We start from the raw sequence: 25,433 nt of genomic DNA, 5'->3' as shown, positions 1-25,433 counted from the left end.
AACCATGTCCTGGGGGAAAATAACCATTAAAAATGCGTAAAAACAGACATATGGGACTTCCCTTGTGGCCCAGTGGTTAAGACCCCCACCTTCCGGCCTTCCCTGGTGATGCAATTGTTAAGAATCCGCCTGCCAATAGAGGGAACACGGGTTTGATACCTGGTTAGGGAACTAAGATGCTGCCTTCTGTGGGGCGGGACCTGTCCTGTGTCTGTATGTCTGTCCTTCCGCAATGATTCCTGCTCTGTGTTCAGACAACTCCCTGCAAAAAGATCCTACTTTCTTTAAATAGTCATGGACTTTTAAGGTTTCCTTTAAAATGTTTACCATTGTTATTTCACATCTAACTGTAGAAAAGTTTCACTATTGTATCAGAACTTCTCCAGAAAAATGTCACAGACCTTTTCTCCTTTGGGGAATTACACCTAAATCATGGTCTCCATTAAAAGGCAGGTCTTAGTTGCTGCAGGGCAACTAAGCCCAGTGCAACGCAACTAAGACCGTATGCAGCCAAGTAAATAAATTAAACAAAACAAAACAAAACAAAAAACAGATGTAGAGGGGCACACGTTTTTGCTCTTGCCTCAGACTCCAATATGGCTTGGTAAGACACTGTCAGAACCTGTCTTGCTTTAAGATTTTGATATTTTGTTCACCATGGGGTTGCTTTTTGCCATTATTTTGATATTTTAGAATAATGCAGGCTTCCCTGGTGGCGCAGTGGTTGGGAGTCCGCCTGCCGATGCAAGAGACATGGGTTCGTGCGCCGGTCCGCGAAGATCCCACATGCCGCGGAGCGGCTGGGCCCGTGAGCCATGGCCTCTGAGCCTGCGCGTCTGGAGCCTGTGCTCCGCAACGGGAGAGGCCACAACAGTAAGAGGCCCGCGTACCGCAAAAAAAAAAGAATGCATTAAAATATCATTTAGTTTCTTTAGAGCCACCTTAATTTTTGCACTTGAGGTCATTGCCTCACTCTCCTTCTAATCCTGGCCCTGTAAGGGGAAAAAACAAACAAAACAGATTTTACAGCAATCTGATCCTAACTCCTTACCATTACCTCCCTTCCTTCTACTATCTCTCTTAAAAAAAAAAAAAGAAAAAAAAAGATTGGTCCAAAATGAGTTAACTCTGGGTTATAAGATGAGAAGTCATTTAAATTATCTTCTTTCCATGTCCGGCTTGTTTTGTTTTTTTTCTTTTCCCTTCGCAATTTGCTGCACCTGGCGTCCTTCAGCGGTCTTACAGAAAGTTCTTGTAGAAAGTGGTTTGGGCTGAAGCAACAACGTCAACATTTGTAGACAGGCAGGAGTTTAAAATCTATGAGACGAACTAATGAAACATTGTTGGGCTTCAGGGTGGGTTTGAGAGCAGTTTCTCTCTTGGATTGTTTTAATAGTGTGTTTGTGCGTGTTGCGAAGGGGGTTATTGGATTTTTTTTATTCTGTATTTTCCTCCTTCCAGCTTCCATTGCATCAAGCAGAGTGATGGATATTCAGGAAGAGCGGATATTCAGGAAGAGCGGATATTCAGGAAGTTGCTGCCCAGACCACCGTGAAGGAAGGAAACAAATAATGTTCATTTTAGGAGCTACAATGTAACAATCTCCGTAACATTGTTTGTGATAAGCTTAGGAAGAGCGACCCTAACATGTTTCCCTAGTACTGCGGTTATCACGTTCTCCTCACAATAGAAAGGTCTCCGGTTCGATCCCCAGCAGAAACATTTCTACATCTTTACTGTAGAATTTTAAAACTTGCTTCAAAGTAATTTCAGTTGAAATTCAGCGTCGGTGCCTTTTTCTTTTTTCTTATTTCTCTGGTCTTTTTTAGATATTATGGAATTTAAAAAGTTATTGCAAAGTAACACAAACTCTAGGTCGATGTTTGACGAGAAAGTTTTAAGTGGACAGTAAAACTAAGAAAAAGCTGTAAAACACACTTGCGTTGGCCGGGAATCGAACCCGGGTCAACTGCTTGGAAGGCAGCTATGCTAACCACTATACCACCAACGCTCGGTCGAACAAGCTATTCTCTAGGAGCCTTTAGTAGAAGTATTATCGGTTAGGCCGGGCAATACCAAGTTACTGGGGGTGTCTCTCCCAACGTCCCTGCTCGCACAGGAAGACGCCACGTTTAGGACGTTTCACCCCACTTGCCGCGGGGTCCGTGCTGGCGCGTTCCGCCCCCCCCCCCCCAGCGCCCCGGACTCCTTGGTGCCGGCCGGGAGGTGGCCAATCCCAGGCCGCCGCCTGGGCCGCTCGACTTCCGGGTCAAAGGGGCCTGAGCTGCCGGGTGTCCCGTGTCCGCTGCCGCCGCTGTTCCCTGCGCCCGCCACTTCCTGGGCTGCAGTCCCGGGCATGGAGCCGCGAGCTTGAGACGCCGCTGGCCCCGGGACGCCCTGCCCAGCCCGGCCCTCGCCCCGCGCCGGCCCCGAGCCCCGGTGAGCAGTGCCCGCGCGCCCCGTCCAGCCTCGGCCGCGACCCTGAACCCGCCATTGACCGGCCCCACCTCAGTCCCGACTCTGGATCCTCCACTGATCGGCCTCCCCGGTACCCTCCGTCCCGGCCTCCGCGCACCCCGGCCCCGCCATTGCTCAGACTCGCGGTTGCTCCAGTCCCCGCCTCCGTTTCCCCTCCGCCCCGGCCTCTCCTCACTCCTTCCCCGCCCGTCCCCTCCGCCGGCAGGGCCACCTCTCAGCCTTTCCAACGCCCGGCCTGTCCCGACCTCCTCTCCCATCCCGTTGCTACCCAGACCACCTGGCTCTGACCCCTTCCGGGGGTGGCCTCACCCAGTAACGCCTTCCCTTCCTTGTCGGCTCTGGAGGTCCCCACCTTCTCCCCGTCCCCATCCAAACCCACGCTATCTATATGAGACCAGAGACCACTTCCTTGACCTGCCCCACCCCTTCACCCCTCCCCAGCGCTCGGCTTCCCCGCCACCCACATCCCCACAGGTCCAGCCCCTTCCCTCAGCTTCACTCCCAGGCCAGGCCAGCCACCCACCTTTTTCACACAGAGGCTCCGACCAGCCTTGACACTTCCCCATCCATGCGGCAGCTGAGCCTTCAGGAGTAGCCCGTTCCCTTTGAGCCCATCCCTGACCCCCTCCCCCCCACCGCGAGGAAGTCACTTGCCTCAGCGGCAAGAACAAACCTTTACAGGAGCTGGGACTAAAGCCCAGGAGGGGTGCCCTGTGGCCACCAATCCCTGTCGTCCCTTGCTGGATCCTGGGCACATTGGGCCCCGTGGCAGGACTTTCCTCCCTGGTGTGGTTCATACAGCGCTTCAGGGCTGTGAGGCATCCTTAGGAACTAGTGGGTACAGAAAATCAGGCCCAACCATCAGGGACTCCCCGAGTGGCCCGAAAGTGAGTAGTTAGCCGGTCCCTCCATTAAATCACAGCGTTAATAAGACATTTACTCTGTCAGGGTCTGTGTCCCACGTCTGCAGCTGGAATGGAGGCTCTCTGGACCCTTTAGAAGGTCAGTGGTGCTGGGCTGGGGTGGCCGGGAAGGCTGGGTGTGTGCTTGCGGGATTCATTTGCCTGCTCCTGGATACAGAATTTAGCAGGAAGTGGTTTTCTGCAGCCCTGGGGTCACTGATCTTGGGGACAGTTAGCCAGGCCCCAGGCCAGGGGCTGCAGCTTCGTGTGCTCTTGCTGGAGACTTTTCTTTCTATCTAGCATCGTATGCTAGGTGTCCACGGACAGAAGCCCTGGAAGGACTGGGGGAGAAGAAGGAGGGAGCATTAATTCCAGCTGGATTTGGTGGATGTGTGGCTGCATCTCCCCCTCCCCCGCCACACACACACCTTATATGGTGCCTGGCGCTCAGTCTGTGAATGGTGTGGATTCTGGCTCTGAAAGGAACTTGAGTCCAATTCTCCCCTTGGTGTAATTTTAAGTAACTTGGTTAGATGGCAATATTAGCTGGCCCGTAGTTTCTGCTATGTCAGCTACTTTACCTGTGCCATCTCACTTAATCCTCACAGTAGTCCTAGGTGTAGGCACTGCAGTCCCACTTTTTTTAAAAATAAATTTATTTATTAATTTGTTTATTTTTGGCTGAGTTGGCTCTTTGTTGCTGCACGCGAGCTTTCTCTAGTTGCGGCGAGCAGGGGCTGCTTCTTGTTGCAGTGGCTTCTCTTGTTGAGGAGCACGGGCTCTAGGCACGCGGGCTCAGCAGTTGTGGCTCACGGGCTCCAGAGTGCAGGCTCAGTAGTTGTGGCGCACGGGCTTAGTTGCTCTGCGGCACGTGGGATCTTCCCGGACCAGGACTCGAACCCGTGTCCCCTGCATTGACAGGCGGATTCTTAACCATTGTGCCACAAGGGAAGCCCTGCAGTCCCACTTTGTAGCTGGGAAAATTGAAGCACAGAGAGGTTAGGCGGCTTCTCCAAGGTCACATAACCCAGTAGTGGCAGAGTCAGGATTTGAACCCAAACCTCTCTGACACCAGAGCCCACAGTTTTCACCACTGGTCTGAGGTGAAATCAGTGCTTCTTTATGGTGACATTTTGCTTCACTTCTTCCATCGGATCTCTGTCCTGGGACCGCGCTGCTTTCTTTTCCTTTAACCATCAGGGCACCTGTTTCGTCAAGAAGGGGGTGGGGTGCCCACCAAACCAGGGGTCCCTACCCAACCAGGGGTCCCTTTGACTTTGTTCAGCGTTCAAGTGAGTACAGGGACTCGTTCATTCAAGCTGAGACGTTTGCTATATTGAGGGCTTCCTGTGTGCCGGGGCCACAGCAGGAACAGGACAGATGGGGGCCTGCCTCCATGGAGCTGACATCCTGGTGCGGGGTACTCACCCACCCAGAGAGGACTTCTCAGCCTCAGCACTAGCGATATTTGGGGCCAGATTATTCTTTCTGGTGGGGGAAGGGCATCCTGCTAGTTATGTGGGGCTTAGCAGCATCCCTGGTCTCCACCAACCAGATGTCAGCAGCATGCCTCCCAGTCGTGACAACCAAAACCGTCTCCTGGGAACACCAGCCCTCGTCAAGACCCCCTGGCTTAGGGGATTCACTGACCCCCCCCAAGAGACTCTGCGCTCCATGACCATCTGACCCTCAGAGGTCCTAGGATGCTGCACACATTTAAACACACAAACCAAGAGGGAGGGACAGGAGGCGACTCACAGATGCCGGGGGCCACCCTGATTTATACCATCTGAACCATTGGGGATTTATTTTGGTGTCTAGTGTGAGCCTAAGGATCTAACGCCATTTCTTTCCCCCAAACAATGAATACAGAGCTTCTCCCCCTGGGCGCTGTGGACACTGGGACCAGATCATTCTCTGGGGTGGGCCATCACGGCCACGGTAGGGTGATGAGCGGCATCCCTGGCCCCACCCACTGGATGCCGTGGCACCACTCCCCCAGTCAGTGGTAACAGCCAAAAATGTCTACAGACATCACCAAGGGTCCCCTGGACAGGGGGGCGGGGAGAGGGGGAAAATCACCCTCATTGAGAACTACCATTTTAGAATGAGTGCTTGCAGAAAGGCCCAAGTGTTGAGATGGGGATAACAAGGTAGCAACTTCGGACTTCGTGCCAGGAAAGACCCCTGAAGAGGTGATACTGGGACCCAAAGGATAAGAGGGAGCACATCATACAAAAAGCAGGGCAAGGGTGTTCTAGGCAGAGGGAATGGTAAGTGCAAAGGCCCTGAGGTAGGACTGAGTCAGCGTGTTTAGGGGAGATTAAGGCCAGCGTGTCTGGAGATCATGGTCAAGGAGGTGGGGTCAGGAAGGCCATCAGGGAGCAACCACTGTGGGGAATTTGGGTTTATTTGATTTCCAGCAAGTGCCGTGGGTGGTGGCCCCCGAATCGTTTGAAACTCTCATCTCAGGGACTCTCACCTTGGGAGAATCACCCGGTTTCTGGCAAACGCCCGGACAGGTGTTCGAACTTCGAATTTCAGGACAGGGCCTGCACCATCTGCCTCATGAGGAGGCCCTTGGCCTCGGGTGTTCCCCGCAGACAGGAGGGTGGCCTCGAGGAATGGGAGCGGGGAGGGGGCCCACAAGCTGCAGCCCCTCGGTCTGCCCCCCTCGCAGGCTCACCCACCCTGAGGTCAGCCGAGTGGTTAATGCGGAAGGTTAAGAAGGTGCGGCTGGACAACACAAACACAGGACGTTGGAGAAGGTAAGGGGCATGCCGTGGGAGCCTGGTCGGTGGGGACGCGGTAGAGGTTCCCGAGCTTCCAGCAGAGTCTTAGGTCTGGGAAGGCACCTTGGCCACCCCGACGTTTCTGCATTTCCCCAGGGTGCGCGTCTGGCTGTTCTGCGTGGGCGGCAGCGTGGGCTAGGGAGGGGTTGTTCAGCCTTGGCATTTTTGACACTGGGGCTGGGTCCTTCAGTGCCCGCACTGGCATTGTAGGGTGTGGAGCATCACCCACCCGTCACGACAACCCCAGATGTCCCCAGACATCACCCCGTGTCCCCTGGGAACGGGATCAGCCCCAGGTGAGAACCCCTGGCCAGATGGCCAGGATGTGGGTTTTGGGGTCCAACAAACTGGGGCTCCTGTCCTTCCTCGTGGGTGACTTTGGGCGAGCCACATGACCTCTGAGCCTACTTTCCAGTCCAAATGAGGACGAACCCAGAACTCACTAACCAGGGTTGCAGTGAGGATTAAACGTAATCATCCACACAAGGCCCAGGAGCTTGTAAGTTCCACGTGTGGGGCCCGGCACGGGATGAAGGGACCACAGGAATTCCGCACCCTAGCCGACCTCTCTCACTATCAGTTTTCTGATCCTCAGGCTCATCTGCTTTTAGGGAGCGCAAGGATCGGGGAGGCAGGAAGGGAACGGAAGATGGTTCTGGAAGACAGGGCTGACGTTAAGCACAGTCACTTGTTTCCCGGATGTGGGCTCTGAAAACGGGTGGTGTGCGTGCATTCGGGTGTCAGTTAGTGATGGGACCCCGAGTCTCGTCTCTCACGTGCACTAGGTACCACGTGGGCACGGGCTGGGCTGCACACTGACTTGAAGAAGCTGAAGGCCCAGGCAGTGCCAGGGCATATGGCCTTCATAGGGCAGAGGATGGCCTGCTGCTTCCAGGGAACCGCACCCGCAGGCATGCGCGAGTTCCCTGAGGGCCACTCTGAGGCATTTCCGGAGTGTGGCGGGCCCCGCCCCTCCCCTCCCCTCGTGCCTTATGAGAATCTGCTTCCCTCATCACTGGCCGCGCCTGGGTCTCCACCTGGTGCCCCTGTGGGCAGGTGGTCCCAGCCCGTGAAGCACTGGCTCAGACAGATCACAGAATGCCATCGGGCCTCGACTGTGACCGCACCAACGGGTCCCGAGCTGTGCCCTGGCGGCATCGTGGGCTGTGAGGCGTCCTACCGATTGGCAGAAGGAGAGCGTAGGTGGACCTGGCCTAAGTGGCTTAGAATCCACTTTGATTTCCCCAGCTGTGTAAACTCTTGAGGCAAGAAGCCGAGCCCCAGCTGGCACTGAATGAGACGGGGCCGGCACAGGCTTGCTTCCTACGGGCTGCATTGCATTCACCTGTTCCCCCTCCGAGGCTCCCTCTGCGTCTGGGAAGGAGAGGGGCGAGCGGAGGGCCGGGGTGTGTAGCAGCAAGCCTTAGCCTGGGAGCTCAGGCTGCCTGGCCACATCTAGAAGATTCCTAGAACTTTCTCCCGATGTTTCATCTCGTTTCGCATCTCCTGGATCGTGTTTTTGCTTCCTGGGCTCTCTGCGCGGATCGGAGGCAAGATCATTTTTATCGTTCTTTGTTGTGGAAAGAAGTCATGAGATTCCGGGAGTGCTTCCGCCAGCCTCTCCGCTTCTGGGGTTCCCCGTGGGAACCCTGGAGGCCACGGTCTGTTCTTTTGCCGTGAGCGGGGCTTGAATTGTGGCAGCCGAGTCGGTGGGGGGGGCTCGGCGGGTTAGAGGACATCCCCTGCCTTGGTTTTCTGGGCTTGGTGCCAGCAGCGCTTGGGGCCGTGTGGGCTCTGCAGCGCTCAGCCGGTCCTGGCCCAGCCCCTGCCCAGCACCGCCTGTGGCCCCTGCCGCCCTCGAGGTGAACCGCAGCTCTGCGGCAGGCTGGGACGGGCCACGCGTGGCCCTCGGCAAGGCTTCCGTCCTTCCAGGGTTTGCTTTATTTGACCCGAGGGCCCCGAAGTCTCTGATGGCCTGCGGTCCGTGTCTTCAAAGCCGCCGTGGGAGGAGCTGAAGTGTCTGGGGGACAGGACACGCCAGCTTGGTGCCCCGCCACCGCTCTTCCCCAGCCCGGCTGGGTCAGGGAGGACTGAGCAGGGGTCGCGGTTGGAAAGGGCACTCTGATAATCAGCCCGCAGTGGGTGCTCAGGAACCATGGGAACCGCCTCGTGTCTCTTTCTCCCCTTGCCTCTCAGAGCGGGCAGGGGTCCTTTGTCCTGTGGTGGTCACTTCAGGGTCTCGTATTGGCAAGGGGCAAAGCCTTCTGGGAGTCTTAAGCCTCCCACTGGAAGGGGGGGGCACCAGCTCTGTCCATGACTTCTCTAAAGCCGTCCCCTCCTGCAAGGGAACACAGACTTGTGCCTGCAAAGCCGCTAATCCCAGAGGATGAGGAATCCCAGCGTCTGGCGAGGCCTTCAGCCATTCGGTGCCCTCGCAGGAAATCTAGCCCGGCCCACTCACATTGGCTGGCCTCGCTAGACGACCCTGGCTCTTCCAGAACCGGGTCACCGTGGCCATGTTTAGATTTCCCTAAAACAAATATTTGTCTGGCCAGCCCTGTTCAGTCAAGAAGTGTGCTGAGCAGCGGGGGTGGGGGTAGGGGGGAGCCGTTGCACAGCAGCCGCTGCCCCTGGAGGGGGAGGAGAGAGTGGGATGGCCTCTGGGGGAGGGTTGCACATCCATCCTCTCATGTGGAGCTCCCCCGATGTCCAGCGAATATCTGCCTGGGCCTCTGAGCACCTCTGGTGAGGCACGAGAGGTTCCCCCGCTGGCCAGCAAGCTGACAGCACCGGTGAGGAGGTTTGCAGACCCACTGCTTAACGCTCAGTTCTTGGTGCGGGAGCGACTGTGTCTCCCAGCGGGCCGTAGGGGAGACCATGATTTCTGTGGCTCTCCGAGGAATGCCTCCTGTGTGCCGGGGCCGTGTGAGGTGCTGAGACGCTGCTGTGAACGGGACAGACGCCGGGGAGACAGAAAGGGGACCCGTGAACAGCCACTGTGACGAATGCTCGGAGGGAAGGGCAACCAGGTGGCAGGTGAAAGGTGCACGGAGAGACAGGTTTTGGTACAGATGTTCATCTGAGGACCCGACAGATACTTAAGCTGAGATCTGATTAGAACTTAGTCCAGTAGAAAGAGGGAAAAAAGTGTTCCAGGCAGAAAGGATAGCACATGCAAAGGCCCTGGGACAGGAAGCAGTCTGGCCTGTTTGGGCAGCTGAGAGAAGGCCAGTTTGCCCGAGGCCTAGTAATGAAGGTGGGTGAGGTGTGAGGGCCTGGCAGAGGTCAGAGGGCAGAAACCGTCGAAGGCCGTGGTGAGCGCTGGTTTTTCACCCTGGAGGGTGTGGAAAAACAAGGAAGGGTTCTAAGTCAGGGTATCAGATTTGCAGTGCATGTGCAGTCACGCTGAGAGACGGTTGCGGTCATTCAGCTGAGAGGTGACGGTGGCCTGGATCTCAGGATTCGTGGATGGAGAGAAGGGGAACGATTTGAGAAATACTCAGGCGGGGCAGGGAAGGTTGCACGGGGCTGGGGCCCTGCCAGGGGGGCTGGAGAGTCTGATGGGAGGCAGCTTGTAAGTGGGGCCTAGGTACCGCTCCCCGCCCCACCTTCTCATTGTCTTCCCACCCGTCCCTCCCTCCTCGTAGCTTCTCGCTGAATTCCGAGGGGGCGGAGAGGATGGCCACTGGGGCGCCGACATCCGACCGGGGCGACGCAGTCGAGATGGAGGACCCAGCCTCCCGCTTCCAGGTGCAGAAGCACTCGTGGGACGGGCTCCGGAGCATCATCCATGGCAGCCGCAAGAACTCGGGCCTCATCGTCAACAAAGCTCCACATGACTTCCAGTTTGTGCAGAAGACGGACGAGTCGGGCCCCCACTCCCACCGCCTCTACTACCTGGGTAAGCCCCCGGGCTCCCCTCGGACCCCCACGGCTGCCCTCGAGCCGGGCAGCATTTCTGGGACAGCCGTTACTAAGTCCTCTAGTCTCCAGATGTTGGCCAGTCCAATTAGTTAGAAGGTCCCAATAGAGGGCCTGGCCCTGGGCAAACTGTCCCATGAATGACGTAGTGCTGCCCATGTTGTGATGCCACCCGTGGATGACATCTGTTTACAGTGAAAGCCTGGGGCAAGGGTCCCCCACGGGGCTCAGATGTGTATGTGACCAGAGCAGAGGGCAGTCCTGCTCCATCTGTGTTACAGCAGCACCATGGTTCGGGCCTGGCCTGTGGGTCTGAGGCCCTGAGATTGTTTCCAGCCCTGGTCAGCGGGGCCCGCCCCCTGAGTCACTTCCCCGCCACCTGGGCTGGGCTGGGCTGGGCTGGGCCTGGCTAGTGAACAACTTGACTTCCCCTCAGTGGGAGTTGAAAGTAACTCAAGTAGATGCCTGCCGGCTAGCAACGCGTTAAGAAGGAACCTGAGGCTCAAGGAAAGGTGCCACGGTGGCATAACCGTGTGCCTCGTGGGCTGACAGTTGGGGTTTGTTCTCCCTGCCCAAGATCCCTGGCGGCTAAGCACGTTAATGGCTAATCACGTCTGCCTCCTGGCATGTGCCTTGAGAGCAGCACTTTCTACGTCATTGGCAATTATTTATGTGTTTGTGTTCCCTGCCGGCCTTCGGGGCACAGATGAGGCCTCGTGTACACCTGTGGCCTCAGCAGCTGGGCCAGGGCCTGGCTCCTGGTAGGGGGACAGCAAATATCCGTTGAGCAAATGAATTTCGCTTAAAGGTCTTCCAGGGCAGAAAGGAACAGTGCCAAGCATGTCCCTTTGTAAGTAGCCTGACACGTTATTGTTGGTCCAGAGCAGGTTTTTAACCTCAGCACTGGACATTTGAGGCCAGCGCTTTCTCTGTGTATCCTCAGCCTGCCCCCAGTCAGCCCTCAGTCAGTATTGGAAGCGAGTGATGGAGTGAATGAATGAGTGAAGGTCATCCCCTGCCTGAGGCTGACCCCATGCCGAGGACCGTGAGAGTGACTGAGATGGACGCCAGACGGCTCTCCCTTTCCCACAGTCCACGAGTCCATGCCGTCTCTCCTCCTAGAGGCCCATGTGGAAACCAGATGGCAGCTTGGCAAGCAGAGGCAGAGAGGGGAATGGTCTAGAAGGGTCGGCAAGCGACGGCTGTCTGTTTTTAGAAATCTAGTTTGGCCGGTGCACAGCCATGCCCACTGGTTTACAGACCGTCTATGGCTGCTTTCGAGCATAATTGCAACAGAGGTCATGTGGTCCGCAAAGCCAAAAATACTTACTGTCTCTGGCCCCTTGCAGAAAAATGTTTGCCAACTCTAGCCTAGGAGAGATTAGGGCATGCTTCAAGTTTCATTTACCCAAGGGAGAGTTGGCTGTTAGGACCGAAAGTGGCCAAGGCTCTGGGACAGTGGTGAGCTGTTGCCTCTCTCTTTTTTTTTCCTGTGGTTCTGTGGCCCCCCAATCCCTTTCTCCCAACGCAGTCTCTGTTGGGCCTCTCACTCTCTCAAGTTCAAGGTGCCGTCCTGGTCACGGTACTTACATGAGTTTCCTGGGGCTGCTACTGAAACAAATGCCCACCAACTCAGTGGTTTAAAACAACAGAAACGTATTCTCTCTCAGTTCCGGAAGCCAGAAGTCTGAAATCAGTTTCTCTGGGCCAGTCAAGGTGTCCGCAGGGCCAGTCTTCTTCCGGAGGCTCTAGGGGAGAATCCGTTCTTTGCCTCTTGAGGCTTCTGGCGGCCACCGGCATTCCTTGGCTTGTGGCTGCGACACTGCAGTCTTTGCGTCTGTGGTCTCATCGCCTCCTCCTCTCCTGTGTGTCTGTAATCTCTCTGTCTCCCTCTGATAAGGCACGAGATTACATTTAGGGCCCACTGAGATAATCCAGACTAATCTTCCCAGCTAGAGGTCTTTAACGTTATCCCGTCTGCAAAGGCCCTTCTACCAGGAAGGTAACACAGTTTCCAGGGATTAGGACACGAGCGTAGCCTAGCCGTTGTTAAGCCAACCACAGAGCTGCCGAAAGGGACAGAAATGCTCCGAGCTACTTTGAGCCACCAAGGGCCCCTCATAGTAAGGACACGGGTGTGTCAGGGAACCCCCCAGCCTCATGACCAGCACTGAGAAGCCCAACCATATGGAGTCCAGGCATCTGCCCTCGTATGTTTCTCTCCGTGGATCCACCCTCACTGCCCACCTACCTTCCACTGCCACACTCCCGGGATTGCACGTCTGGTTCCAGCCACCAGCAGAAATGGACCAGCTTTCTCTGAATTTCTGGGACAGCGAGTATGATTGGCTCAGACATCCACTCATCCAGTCATCCTTGGCCTGGGGCGGGCGGTCCCTGCCATCTATAGCAGGTGCTGAGAGCCCACTCTTGTAGGGGGCAGCTCCAGACAAGGACTGTGGACCCACTACGGCTCCAAAAAGTGCCTAGAACAGCCCAAAGCCATCCTACTTCTCTTGGGGTGACGTTGCTCACCCTTGAGCTGATCCAGTCTGCATCACTCAACACCCTTGGGGTACCCTTGACCTCACTCCATGTCCAAGTTCCTGGGGCAGGTCTCCCCAGAACCCCCATGTATTTATAACCTGTCTGCACTAGCCTGGTGCCGGGGGAATGCTGGCAGCCAGAACAGAAAGGACCTCTAGGGGCGATGCCCAGCCCGCCCCCTGCTCCCCTGGGACCCCTGCCTCCTGGGCGGGCCCCAGGCTTGCCAGTCACCGTCCTCTGGGAAGGCTCATTGGGAGCCCAGTGCACGTGGGATGGAACAGAAAAGGGAACGTGCCTGCTGCTTGGGCATGTCCCCAGAAGATGGTTCCAGGGCTCAACTGCTCCTAGCAGGTCGGCTCCTCCCCCCTGCAAACGAGTGTCCTGCATTCGGTGGAGGAGGGCACGGGGCCCCAGACAGCACTGGGGGTCCCTTAGGGGGTCCCTCGTGTCCTGTGTCCAGGTCCAGGGTCACACGCTCCACGTGACCCCTCATCCAGGCCACGCGGTGTTTGCCCAGGCCTGGGCCACCTGCCGTGCTGGTGGGCTTTGGGGTGGAGTGCTGTCCCCAGAGATGGAGTAGAGCTGGTAAGAGGAGGCACGGGGGGACCGTGACAGCAGAAGTCAGCGGCCGTGGTCAGCCGTCCCAGACCCTTGCCGAGCACACCGGCACAGGTGCCTGCCGAGGGCAGCTCCTCCAGGGAATGTGCCGGGATGGGCTGTTCCGTGTCACTGCTTATGAATTGTTGGCGGGGGGAGGCAGCTCTGATGTCCTTGGCAAGGCTGCACCGTTGATTTCCTGTTTGGAAGGCTCCGGCTCCCAGAGAGCCTGCGGACAGGGGCTGCCCAGAGCCCACAGCGCTCGGCCGAGAGTGGCCACCTGCTCCCTCCCTGCTTTCCACGCTGGCCCTCCCAGCCACCACGCTTGTTTGCTTTTTTTTAAATTGAGATGTAATTCACAGCCCATAAAATTCCCTCTCTTAAAGGTGGAGAGCTTGGTGGTTTTGGGTACAGTCACAGTATTGTGCAACCATCCACAGTCAAATTCCAGAACATTCCATCACCCCAGAAAGCAACCCTGTGCCCATTAGCAGTCACTCCCTATCCCCCTCCCCCAGCCCATAGCGACCCACTGACTTGCTTCCTGTCTCTGGATTTGCCTGTTCTGGACGTTTCACAGAAATGGAATCACAGGGACTTCCCTGGTGGTCCAGTGGTTAAGACTCCGTGCTTCCACTGCAGGGGGTGCGGTTCCATCCCTGGTCTGGGAACTAAGATCCCACAAGCCGTGTGGCCAAAAAAAAAAAAAAAAGAAAGAAATGGAATCATGCAATGCATGATTCTCGTCCCAACTTGTCTTGTGAACTTCGGAAGATGGCCGCGTCGGCAACTCAGACGGGCGGCGTCACATCCGTGCCTCTAGCTGGGAATGATTCCGGCTGTGGCAGCTTAGAGAGTCCTTAGAAGTCGAATTGTGAATGCTTCCCACTTGTAGCTTTGCGTTTTCACTCTTTTTTTTTACTAACTATACTTCATGAGGAAACTTTGTCATGAGTGGAAGACGTGAGTCACTTGCCATATTGAGAAGCTACCCATAAGAGTTACTGTGGTGGAATAGGTATTATTTATGAAGCTCTATCTAGCTCTGGAGGTGCCAAGCTTGGGGGGCGGCCCGCCTCTTCTCCCACTCTTAGAAGTGAGAGCACTGGGGCTCCCCTGGTGGCGCAGTGGTTGAGAGTCCGCCTGCCGATGCAGGGGACGTGGGTTCGTGCCCCAGTCCGGGAGGATCCCACATGCCGCGAAGCGGCTGGGCCCGTGAGCCGTGGCCGCTGAGCCTGCGTGTCCGGAGCCTGTGCTCCGCAACGGGAGAAGCCACAACAGTGAAAGGCCTGCGTACCGCAAAAAAAAAAAAAAAAAAAAGAAGTGAGAGCGCCTACGAGGAAGAGAGGCCAGCACCAAACCGAGCCTTCCTCCTGGAGAAGTTTGGGATTGAGAGGGGTCAAAGCGGGACGCCTGCTTTCTGTGACCCGCTGTTGGCCACAGCGCATTCCTGGGCCACCGCAGAGCATCCCGCCTGCTGCCGGGGGGCTCTGCCCCAGTCCCTCACCTTGTTGCCCAGAGAGTGGGGAACCCGAAGCTTCCCGAGAACCATTCTGCTCCCGCCATTAACTTTGTTAATAGCCATGGTACCGTCATCCATCGAGGCAGAGGCACTTCTGGACAGTGGTTAGGACTTCGTGCTTCCACTGCAGGGGACATGGGTTTGATCCCTGGTCGGGAAACTAGGATCCCACACAGGGTGTGGCGTGGCCGAAAGAAACCTGCTTAGAAGATACGTCCTTGTTTTATTTGCCGCTGTTTGTGCTGAGTGCTTTTTACCTCCTACCTCACTTAGTTCACACAGAGGTCTCACCAGGCAGCTACTGTATTTTACAGCTAAGGTTACATTAGCTCAGTGGTTCTCAGTCGGGGTGCTCCTGCCCCAGGGGATGATGCTCAGCAGTGTCTGGGGACATCTGTGGTTGTCACACTGGGGGTGCTCTTGGCATCCAGTGGGTGGGGCCAGGGAGGCTGCTCCACACCCCCCAGTGCCTGGGACGGCCCCCCAGAGGATGACCAGTCCCGGTGTCCGCAGCACCGAATGGGAGAGGCTGGATTGGATACACATTTCCCAGTCCTTCTGGAGCTTTGCCCGTTCTCTGATCCTTGATTAATTCCTGGACCAGAGCCCAACCTGTGGAGAGTTGGGAATCACTGACCAACCCCCCCCCCCCCGTTTTTCATCCTCGTGTGTGCTGTTTCTTTTTATTTATTCACATATTTATTTTGGCTGCGCCAGGTCTTAGTTGCGGCATGCGGACTTCTTAGTAGTGGCATGCATATGGGATCTAGTTCCCCAAGCAGGGATCCAGCCCGGGCCCCCTGCATTGGCAGCATGGAGTCTTACCCACTGGGCCACCAGGGAAGCCCCATTGTGCGCTGTTTCTTCAGTAACTGAGGCTAAGATATTCGGCACTAACATCTCAGGTGGAATTGCCTGCTGCTCCTGCTGGCGGGTGTAACCCAGGGTCCGTGGCCTCTCTGGGGAGGGGTGTGCCGTCAGGGTGCTGTAGAAGCAGGAGGAAGCAGCCGGGCCCAGCCATGGGGAGTCAGGGCCCGAGGCCGGTCCCGCCCGAGTCCCTCGCCCCGACCCTGGCAAGGGCGCCCATTCTGGTTTTCCTCTCTTCCTCCCAAGGGATGCCCTATGGCAGCCGAGAGAACTCCCTCCTCTACTCCGAGATCCCCAGGAAGGTCCGGAAGGAAGCGCTGCTGCTCCTGTCCTGGAAGCAGATGCTGGATCACTTTCAGGTGAGCCATGGGAGTCGGGCCCTCCTGGTGGGCAAGGCAGGTGGGCGCACGGCAGCCCCTTCTTCGGCCTCACTCAGCTTCCTTGGGCCCTGCACCCACCCCACCCCTCCTGAGGGGGTCCCAGCCCATCCCCCGCTTAACGGCAGCCCCTCAGAGAGGAGCGCCTGGCCCTGTACACCTGTGCCACGCCCGCCCCCTCCCTTTGGTGCACACCCGAGCCCCAGCGTGTAGCTTGCGGCGACAGCTCCCGTCAGAAGCACGTCTTCCTCTTAAATGCCTCACCAACGACATGCGAGTAACTTGGGCCGAGACCCTTTTATAGAAATTTAGCTAATAATGGATGTCGCCCAAAGGCACCTCGCTTCCAGAGGGGCAGACAGCCGGTGAGCGGCAAGAGTGCTTTGTGCGCTGGTGTATGTTGATTTATTTTTGATCAAAAATAAAATATGACAGTACGCAGGGAAGGGAACCCGTGCAGCCCCTCTCTCTTGCCTGTCCCCTGTCCCGGGCTGACCAACTCCTATTCACATGGCTTTCCTCGCAGCGTGGGGCTCATTGTGCTTTGGATTCTGCTCTTTAAAAATGCATTTCTGGGAATTCCCTGGCGGTCCAGTGGTTAGGACTCCGCGCTTCTGCTGCAGGGGGCGCAGGTTCGATCCCTGGTCGGAGGACTAAGACTATGCATGCCACGCAGCACAGCCCAAAAAAAAAAAAAAAAAAAAAAAATTAATAAATTATAAAAATAAAAATGTATTTCTTCCCTTTAACGTTCCTCTGAATTTCCACATCATCTTCAGAATTCTTCTTGGGGCAGCTGCATGGTGTCCACCATAGTTTACCTGCCCGCCCTGCCCGTGGTCAGGCGTGGAATCTGCCCCACGCCTACCCATGCCAAGAGCATGAACGGCTGGTGGTGGGTGGCTTCAGCTCGAATGCTCTCGCAGGAAGAGGCTGTGACCAGGGAGGGAGGGCGGGGGTCTGTAGGGTGTAGGGTGGCCCTGGGGGCGGAGGAGGGCCTCGTGTGTCCTAGAGCGATTTGGTGGGGGGTGAGGAGGTTGCAACTACAGGTGAGCCCCGCAGCCCTGCCCGTCTGTGCCGCTCTGTGGCCAGGGTGCTGGAGCCTCCAGCTGCTGATGCCGGTGTTCCGCCCCACCCCCGGCCCCGCCCAATGTGTCCCCAGGCCACGCCGCACCATGGGGTCTACTCCCGGGAAGAGGAACTCCTGCGGGAGCGGAAGCGCCTGGGCGTCTTCGGCATCACCTCCTACGACTTCCACGGCGAGAGCGGCCTCTTCCTCTTCCAGGCCAGCAACAGTCTCTTTCACTGCCGGGACGGCGGCAAGAACGGCTTCATGGTGAGCCCCGCTCTCTGGTGGGGGGGAGGCGGGGCAGGTGGCGGCCTCCTGACCCCCTGAGCTGGGTCTTTGTGTGTCCCCAGGTGTCCCCCATGAAGCCCCTGGAAATCAAGACCCAGTGTTCCGGACCCCGGATGGACCCCAAGATCTGCCCCGCTGACCCCGCCTTCTTCTCCTTCATCAACAACAGCGACCTGTGGGTGGCCAACATCGAGACGGGCGAGGAGCGGCGGCTGACCTTCTGCCACAAGGGTGAGGCCGGGTGGAGGGCGCCGGGAGGAGGGCGGGGCAGACGGGAATCGGCACCCCTGGTGTGGTCTGTCATCACAGCCACCAGTCCAGCTTCTAGAAAGACTCCCACCCCTGTCACTGTGCTCCCCGCCGAACCACCAGGCGCCTTCCCAGACCGTGATCCCACGGCCCCCCTCCCATGGCTCCCCCTCTGGCCCCACAAAGGGTCCAGCTGCCTGGCTCAGGGTCTTCCTCCATGTGAATCGCCCCGGCCACTGGGACCTGGCCTCCATGCCGGACACTTGTGCGCCTCTGCTCCCCTCAGCCCCTCCTGCCTCCGCTCTCCTGTCCCCATGCCATGCTTCCAGCCCAGAACTCACCAGACCCGGCCTTCCCCTCAGGCCCCTGCTTGCCGACAGTGACATCAATCCTGTGCAGATATATCTGCGGGACTGCATGGGTTGTGGCCTCTGACCCTGATCCCTGCCTCCTGTCCTGCCCCAAGGCTCTGGTGCCCTCTCACTAAACCTGAGCTTCTCAGCCAGGGGCGACTGGGGTACTGGCCATGTGCTGAGACATTTTCAGCTGTCACAGCGAGGTGAGGATGCTCCTGGCATCAAGTGGGTGCGGCCAGGGAGACTGCTGCACACCCCACAGCACCCAGGATGCCCCCACAGAGAACGGTCCGGCCCTGATGTCAGCCGTGCCAGGGGAGAAGCCCTGCTCTAAACCAGACTCCTCATCTCTCGCCCGGCCCCCTCCCCATCCAGGCTTGTCCAGTGTCCTTGACGACCCCAGATCTGCGGGTGTAGCCACCTTCGTCATCCAGGAAGAATTTGACCGCTTCACTGGCTACTGGTGGTGTCCCACAGCCTCCTGGGAGGGTAAGCGCCTTTCCATTTTTAGAAACACTTCTGCAAACACTTCTTCTGTTAGCAGAAGCACAGTGTACATGCTGGTCTGCTCTTTGCTCTTTTCATTTAAGATAAACCTCAGCAACCTTCCCATCAACATCCGTGTCTCAGTCCTTTGAGGCTGCTGTGACACTACCACAGCCAGGGCGGCTTATAAACAGCCGGCATTTATTTCTCACTGTTGCAAGGGCTGGGAGTCCAAGTCCAAGGCAGATTCGGTGTCTGGTGAGGGCCTCTTCCTTGTTCATGGATGCTGTCATATCAGCCTGTCCTCACATGGTGAAGGGTCAGGGAGCTCTCTGGGGTTCCTTTTTTTTTTTTTTTTTTCTGTGGTATGCGGGCCTCTCACTGCTGTGGCCTCTCCTGTTGCGGAGCACAGGCTTCGGACGCACAGGCTCAGTGGCCATGGCTCACGGGCCCAGCCGCTCTGCGGCATGTGGGATCTTCCCGGACCGGGGCACGAACCCGTGTCCCCTGCATCGGCAGGCGGACTCTCAACCACTGCGCCACCAGGGAAGCCCTGGGGTTCCTTTTTATAGGGGCACTGATCCCCTTCATGAGGGCTCCACCCTCGTGACCTAATCACCTCCCAATACATCACACTGGGGGCTAGGGTCTAACACTTGAATTCTGTGGGGACACAGACATTCGGTCCATTGCAGTCAGCACCCAGAGAATCCTTTAACTGTGGATGTCCTGGGGGCGTGGATGTACCACAGTTTAGTTAAGAAGTCCACACTGATGGGCACTTTGGCTGTTGCCAGTTTCCGGTTTTGGTTTTGCTTTGGTGTTGTAAACAATACTGCAGCGAAATCTTCCTACATTTATTCTCGTGACCTCCTAGGAGTATGTTAATGGTCCTCAGCCAGGGGTGGTCTGCCCTGCCCCCCACGCGCAGGGGACACTGGGCCGTGTCTGGGGACATCTGTGGTTGTCACGACTGGGGGTGCTCCCAGTATCGAGGGGGTGGGGGCAGGGGTGCTGCTCCACACCCCACCCCAGGGTGGCCCCCCGCAGAGAATGGCCCGGCCCTAATGTCTGCAGCGCCAAGTATCGAAAATCCTGCCTTAGAGAAAATTCCCAGCTGTAGGAGAGATGAATTGAAGCTACATGCATCTTAAATCTTGACGGGTTTTGCCAACAAGTTAGAAAGAAGCCAGATCAGCAGGCCACTTTGTATCTGTTTTTCTGTGCTGTGCGTGAGGCGAGGGTGTTCAGTGGACCAAAGTCTGTTTCCTGAGCGCGGGGAGAGTCGTTTCTCGGGGTGCGTGAGTACCATCACACCCTCTCCTGCACGAGCAGGAGTGGGCCAGGCCTCCGCTGCGCACAGAGTCCTCCCTGGCCTTAGCGCCTCTGTGTGCGTCCGTGGGCGAGTGGCCACGCAAGCCAGGATGCTGGGGACCAGGCAATGGCCGTCCACCGCCTCAGCCGAGTGCCGCCTCATCTGCTAGTCGCCCCTGCCTTGACTTCAGCGTGTCTTTTCCTTAAATCAATTTGAAAAGAAAACATCATGGTCCTACCATGAGTAGAAGCTAGGCATGAAAACCGTGCCGCGGAGAGAAACCAGCGCCGAGCATGCTAGCCAGTGCCCAGGTAAAGGATGACTTGCCAGCGTCAGGCGTCTAAGGGCTGCTGGCGCTGCTGAGACGGGGCGGGGATCGGCACGTTCCTGGGGAGGACGCCGCACGCGCTCCCCCTTCGTCTGGGCCGGGGTCTTTCACCACCGCAGTGCTGTGTGTGCCCGTGGCCTGTGTCTCTGGGGAAAAGGGCTCCAGGTCAGGAGTCAGGGTCCCGGGTCAGGTCACTCAGCTTGTGACTCTGCATGCCCGAAGCAGGTGACCATCCACCCTTCGACTTCCGGCCTATAACGTGAGGTCTCTCCCCCTCGGCCCTGTGGCCACGGAGGTTGGGTCATTCTCTGTGAGGGGCCGTGGTGACTCAGTGTGTCACCTGTCACCTGAGTTGTGACAGCCACAAATGTCCCCAGACAGTGCCACATGGCCCCTGGGGACACAGAATGGCCCCTGGTTGCCATCCACTGGTCTCAGTGACGTCAAGATACTCACTCTACTATTCTTAACAGCTCAGAACCCCTCAGATAGAGCCCCTGAATGCTGAGGCCAAGGGACGTTTACCCCGTTTGCTGTAGCCCCACTCATGGCATGCACCCGTGGAGCTACATGACCGTAGCAACCCAAGAGGGTCTTTCCTGGCCAGGAAACTCAGGGCCCCGGAACAACCCATGCCCAGTGGACAGACATCGGAGCCCTTATCACTGAGTCTGAGCTGCAGCACTTCCACTGCCTCAGCCCTGTGGCTGCCAGCGCCCCATAGAGCAGGTGTGGAGACCTGAAGGCAGGGTGGGCTTGGCCGAGGTCAGCGGATGTCATTGGTTCGTCCTAGTGAGTCAGGCGAGGGTACAGGAAGCAGATGGGGACCCTTCTCGGCAGCCGAGAAAGGAACAGCCGTGGGCTCCGTCCCCTTGATGTTGGCATTGCCAGTGCTCACGCCCCTTGCTAGGCTGTCAGCTCCCGGTGATTCACTTACTTCTCATGACAGCTTTCACTGTACCCCTTCTTGAGCCCTGCCCCAAGCGTTAGTCTGCTCGGGCGGCCGTGACCACGTCCCACAGATGGGGCAGCTCAGACGTCACAGCCTGGAGGCTGGACGTCTGAGATGGAGGTGTCGGCAGGTTTGGCTTTTTCCGAGGCCTCTCTCCTCAGCTTACAGACGGCTGCCGTCTCCCCCCCGTCCTCACGTGGTCTCCCCTCTGCGTGTCTGTGTCCTAACCTCTTTCCTATAGCAACAGCAGTCATACTGTATCAGGGCCACCCTCAGGGCTGCATTTTAACCGAATCACCTCTTTAAAGACCCCGATCTCCAAATACAGTCCCGATCTGAGGTCCAGGGGTTGAGACTTGAATGTAGGAATTGGGTGGGCGTGTGGTTCAGCCCGTAAGTCCCCACGTGGCCATCTCCCTTGCCTTCCCGTGCTGGGAAGAGCGCCGTTCTTGCTCTGGTTTTACAGGGAAGGAAATCGAGGCCCCAGGAGGACATGTGACTGGCTTCAGGCCTAGTACACGGCAGAGCTGGGTTTCCGGCCCCAGGGACCATTCTTGTCTGGGCCCTGCCATGGTAGAGCAGAGTCCCCGTGTTGGCTGGGGGGTGCGGGGCGGCAGAGGGGACACCCGGCACCCTCAGCAGCTGCCCTGCCCCCTCCCAGGTTCAGAAGGCTGCAAGACGCTGCGGATCCTGTACGAGGAAGTGGACGAGTCCGAGGTGGAGATCATCCACGTGCCCTCTCCCGCGCTAGAGGAGAGGAAGACGGACTCCTACCGGTACCCCAGGACAGGTGAGGGCCCAGGACACATGAGGGCGGCTCGGCTCTGAAGCCTCATAGAACACGGTGAAGCACCAACCAGGATGGGCCCGCAAGACCCAGACAGGGATGGACCCGGAGAAGCAGGCTGCACTTGGGAACAACAGCCAGGCCAGCGCCACCGTCAGTGGTGACTGGTGTCCTGCCTCGGGGCCCAGGAGACAGTAGGAGCCCTGGGGAGGCAGTGGGAGGTGTGGGCCCCCTCCGGGGGCGCATCAGACACTCACTGCCTTGTGAGAATACAGGGTTTGCCCAGAAATACATGGAAGTCCCAGAAATCTACCAATTCTTAAACGTGGCTCGAATCATTTAAAAATACTTAGCAGGACTTCCCTAGCGGTCCAGTGGTTAAGACTCCACGCTTCCACTGCAGGGGGCACGGGTTCGATCTCTGGTCGGAGAACTAAGATCCTTCATGCCGCATGTGGCACGGCCAATTTAAAAAAAAAAAAAAAAGACTTAGCCACACAAAATACATGAGCAGGCCAGGTTCAGCATCTTTGGGACCTCTGTGGAAGCCTACGACAGACTCATTCTTGCTAACTGTGGGCCGTGCTGGGCAGAGCCTTCCTACGGAAACTTCCAGTCCCTGGTGTGAATGGGGAAGTCGGTCCTTCCCTTCCCATGTTGGAGAGACGAGGAAACAGAGGCACCGAGACATTACGTGCTGGAGTGCTAGAGCCACGGGGGCCAGAGTTGAGATCCGTCGTAGGAATAACGGGGGCCTGAACCAAATCCCACCCTGGAGGGCATGTCTCGGTCACCCCAGCCTATAGGCCACCTGCCTCCCGACAGCTGAAGACTGGCTGTGTCACTGGGACGTGGGCCACCTTTCTGCATCATTGGTGCTTTTGTTACGGGCGTATGCTGTCTTTGCAGCCAGCATTCAAGCTCTCTAGAGGCAGAGAGGCCTCTTCCTCGTGTTTGTGTCCCCCTCACAGCCCTCCCACCAGCCCAGGCCTGACCTATGTTCTTAAACAGCAGAGACGTTGCCACGTCACTGTCGGGACTAAGGTCCAGGCCCAAAGTCAGACAGTCCTGCCTGGGGGACTTTGTGCCTGGGCCAGAGAGGGTGACGCACCTACAGAGAGACCTTTGGCCACCTGGCGCCTTCCTCCCCTCCCCCCACGCCGGCCATGTCACTGCCTGTGAGGATCACCCCCCACCCCAGCCACCGCCCCCAACACCTGCTCTGAGCCCTCTTGGCGACACCTGCCAGATCCACCTCGCTTTCGTTTCTGCAGGCAGCAAGAATCCCAAGATCGCCTTGAAACTGGCTGAGTTTCAGACCGACAGTCAGGGCAAGGTAAGAGGGGTCTGGGCGCCCGGGAGAAGCTTCTGGATGAGGAGAGGAGGGCCGAGGTGTGCGCTGGGAGACGGGTCCAGAGGCTGCTCGCCCCCATTGCATGGCAAGTGCTTCTCTTGGCCAACTGAACCTGAAGAGGTTCTGCCCGGAGCCCCGGCTTCCAGGCTGGGCCCTGCCGCCCGTCACTCTGAACCTGGACTCCGAGATGGGGAGTGGTGAGCCCAGCCCCACCTGCCTCCAGATGGCCCCGAGGCATGGGGAGGGGACGCCCGGGCACGCGAGGGCGGTGGCTCGCGGAGCTTCCAGAACAGGGAACTCAGAGGGGTGGGGAGCAGTTGCCTGGAGCACCCCGACCTCAGGCCAGAGGTGCCCCACCCCAGCCTCTGAGCAGCTCCTCACATATCACTTCACCGGCCCCATCTGTTCTGCATCCTTCCCTCTGTCAGCTGGTCGTCGTCGCAGACAAGGGTCCTCATCGCCCAGGGAGTCATTCCTTAGGACCCCACAGCCAGGAGGGCAGAGGAGGCTAAGGGGAGAAGGGCTGTAGGGATGCCCAGCCCCACGTGGGGATGTCAGAGGGCGACGCCCCTCACGGCAGAGGTTGGAGCAGGCGGACGAGCCGGGAAGCCCCTGCATATTTTTGCCAAAGTGGCTTCTCACGTGATGTTTCATAAAAGAGGCGTGAGATTAAATACACCTATTTTCATGATTGGGGGGGTGGTTTTGGGTTTGGGCATGATTAGGCCCTAACCAAACCCCTTCTGCACTCTTGACCGGAACATTACGGCAGATTCTACAGGGATCTGTCCTAAGTGGCTTTGCTGAGCCCCCACCAGCTGTCGTCAGTGGTTCCTGGCCGCGTCGGATGGGCAAGGTCCCGAGGCGGGCGTGGGTTTTGCCCACTGAACAGGCAGGTGGGGCAGGCGGGGGTTGGTGGCGAGCCTGGGTGTGGGCCGTGCTGAGGCCCTGCCCGCCTCTCCTGTCACCCCTCCTGGGGAGATGCCCTGCCAGCCCCGTGTCACCTCCAGGAAGCTGCAGCGGCCAGAGGCTGTGTCTTACCCAAGGCCACCCGGCTCTTCAGTGACAGCCCAGGCCAGAACCCTTGGTTTCCAGGCAACAGGCTGTCATAGCAGAGTACCACTGGGAGGTTTAAGCCACTGAAGTTCATCATCTCCCGGTTCTGGAGGCTAAAGGTCCAAAATCAAGGTGTTGACAGGGCTGACTCCTTCTGAGGCCTTGAGGGAAGATCTGTTCCAGGCAGCCCCCCTTGGCTTGGGGACAGCCGCCTGCTCCCTGTGTCTCGTCACAAGACGTTCTCTGCCCGAGTGGTGCCTCTGTCCCTTTTTATAAGGACACCCGTCCTGTTAGGTTGGGCCCCCCCACCCCAGTACGACCTCATCTGAACTAGTCACACCTGCGACCACCCCGTTTCCAAATAAGGCCCCCTTCTGAGGTACCAGGAGTTAGGGCTCCAACATGTGGAGCCGGGGGGGGGACACAGTGTCCCCCAACAGTGGCTGTCCCCTCCTGGGCAGCATATGGGCAGGCCGGACTGTGACCCGAGTCTGCTTTGCCTTTAGATTGTGTCGACGCAAGAGAAGGAGCTGGTACAACCCTTCAGCACACTCTTCCCGAAGGTGGAGTACATCGCCAGGGCCGGCTGGACGCGTGACGGCAAATAGTGAGTGTCTCCCTCACTAGGTAGAAGGTGTCCCTTCGCAGTCATTTTCTACCTCTTCTGCCCAAGTTGGGGCAGACACCTCTAAACCAGGGCCCCAAACCACCACCCGGGGGCCAAATCCAGCCCGCTGCCCGTTACCATACAGCCCACAAGCCAAGAATGGCTTGTCCGTTTTTCGGTGATGCAGGGGGAGATCCAAAGAAGAGTATTTTGGGGGCTTCCCTGGTGGTGCAGTGGTGAGGTCTCTGTGCTTCCACTGCACGGAGTGCGGGTTCGATCCCTGGTCAGGGAACTAAGGTCCCACAGGCCATGCAGCACGACGGGGGGGAAAAGAAAAAAAACTGTCCACTTAGAGTAGAATATGAAACAAAGGATAAATAAAGGCTGAGGATTTGGCAGAAGTCTGCCAAGTTTACAAATGATGTGAGGTGTTTTCAGAACAAGCTGGATTGCACGGTTCTGTCAGCACCCCCGTCTCCCCCTGAGCGGGCGTGCCGGTTACGGACCCTTTGCGTGCCGCAGGGTCACCTGCTCGGGTGTCAGTGAGGTCGGCAAAGGAGGCGCCGTTCTGATCAAACACAAG

The 25,433-nt window shown here is 57.6% G+C and overlaps 1 protein-coding gene and 1 non-coding gene across 6 annotated transcripts in view; one reads left to right on the top strand and one right to left on the bottom strand.

The window, feature by feature from the left end:
• Window positions 1-1,939: 1,939 nt before the first annotated feature.
• TRNAG-UCC lies at window positions 1,940-2,011 on the bottom strand. Its single transcript has one exon. It is a non-coding gene; the product is annotated as a tRNA-Gly (tRNA).
• A 265-nt stretch (window positions 2,012-2,276) lies between these two features.
• DPP9 (dipeptidyl peptidase 9) overlaps window positions 2,277-25,433 on the top strand; it is a 41,193-nt gene continuing 18,036 nt past the window's right edge. For 4 of the 5 annotated variants that reach the window (XM_032626424.1, XM_032626423.1, XM_032626426.1 and 1 more), the window contains exons 1-11: window positions 2,277-2,439; window positions 3,427-3,480; window positions 6,061-6,148; window positions 9,820-10,073; window positions 15,873-15,985; window positions 17,166-17,339; window positions 17,423-17,591; window positions 18,341-18,454; window positions 21,708-21,836; window positions 23,108-23,169; window positions 24,750-24,850. In XM_032626424.1, the coding sequence (XP_032482315.1) occupies window positions 6,093-6,148; window positions 9,820-10,073; window positions 15,873-15,985; window positions 17,166-17,339; window positions 17,423-17,591; window positions 18,341-18,454; window positions 21,708-21,836; window positions 23,108-23,169; window positions 24,750-24,850 (1,172 nt within the window). In that variant the 5' untranslated portion in view covers window positions 2,277-2,439; window positions 3,427-3,480; window positions 6,061-6,092. Of the gene's footprint in view, window positions 2,440-2,473; window positions 2,549-3,426; window positions 3,481-6,060; window positions 6,149-9,819; window positions 10,074-15,872; window positions 15,986-17,165; window positions 17,340-17,422; window positions 17,592-18,340; window positions 18,455-21,707; window positions 21,837-23,107; window positions 23,170-24,749; window positions 24,851-25,433 lie in introns of those variants that run through there. The other variant, XM_032626427.1, reaches the window with a different exon arrangement.

This window comes from Phocoena sinus, chromosome 3 (genome assembly GCF_008692025.1).
Source record: "Phocoena sinus isolate mPhoSin1 chromosome 3, mPhoSin1.pri, whole genome shotgun sequence".
NCBI lineage: Eukaryota > Metazoa > Chordata > Mammalia > Artiodactyla > Phocoenidae > Phocoena > Phocoena sinus.
The sequence above is the reverse complement of the archived record's forward strand: the minus strand, read 5'-3'. Positions and strand labels throughout refer to the sequence as shown.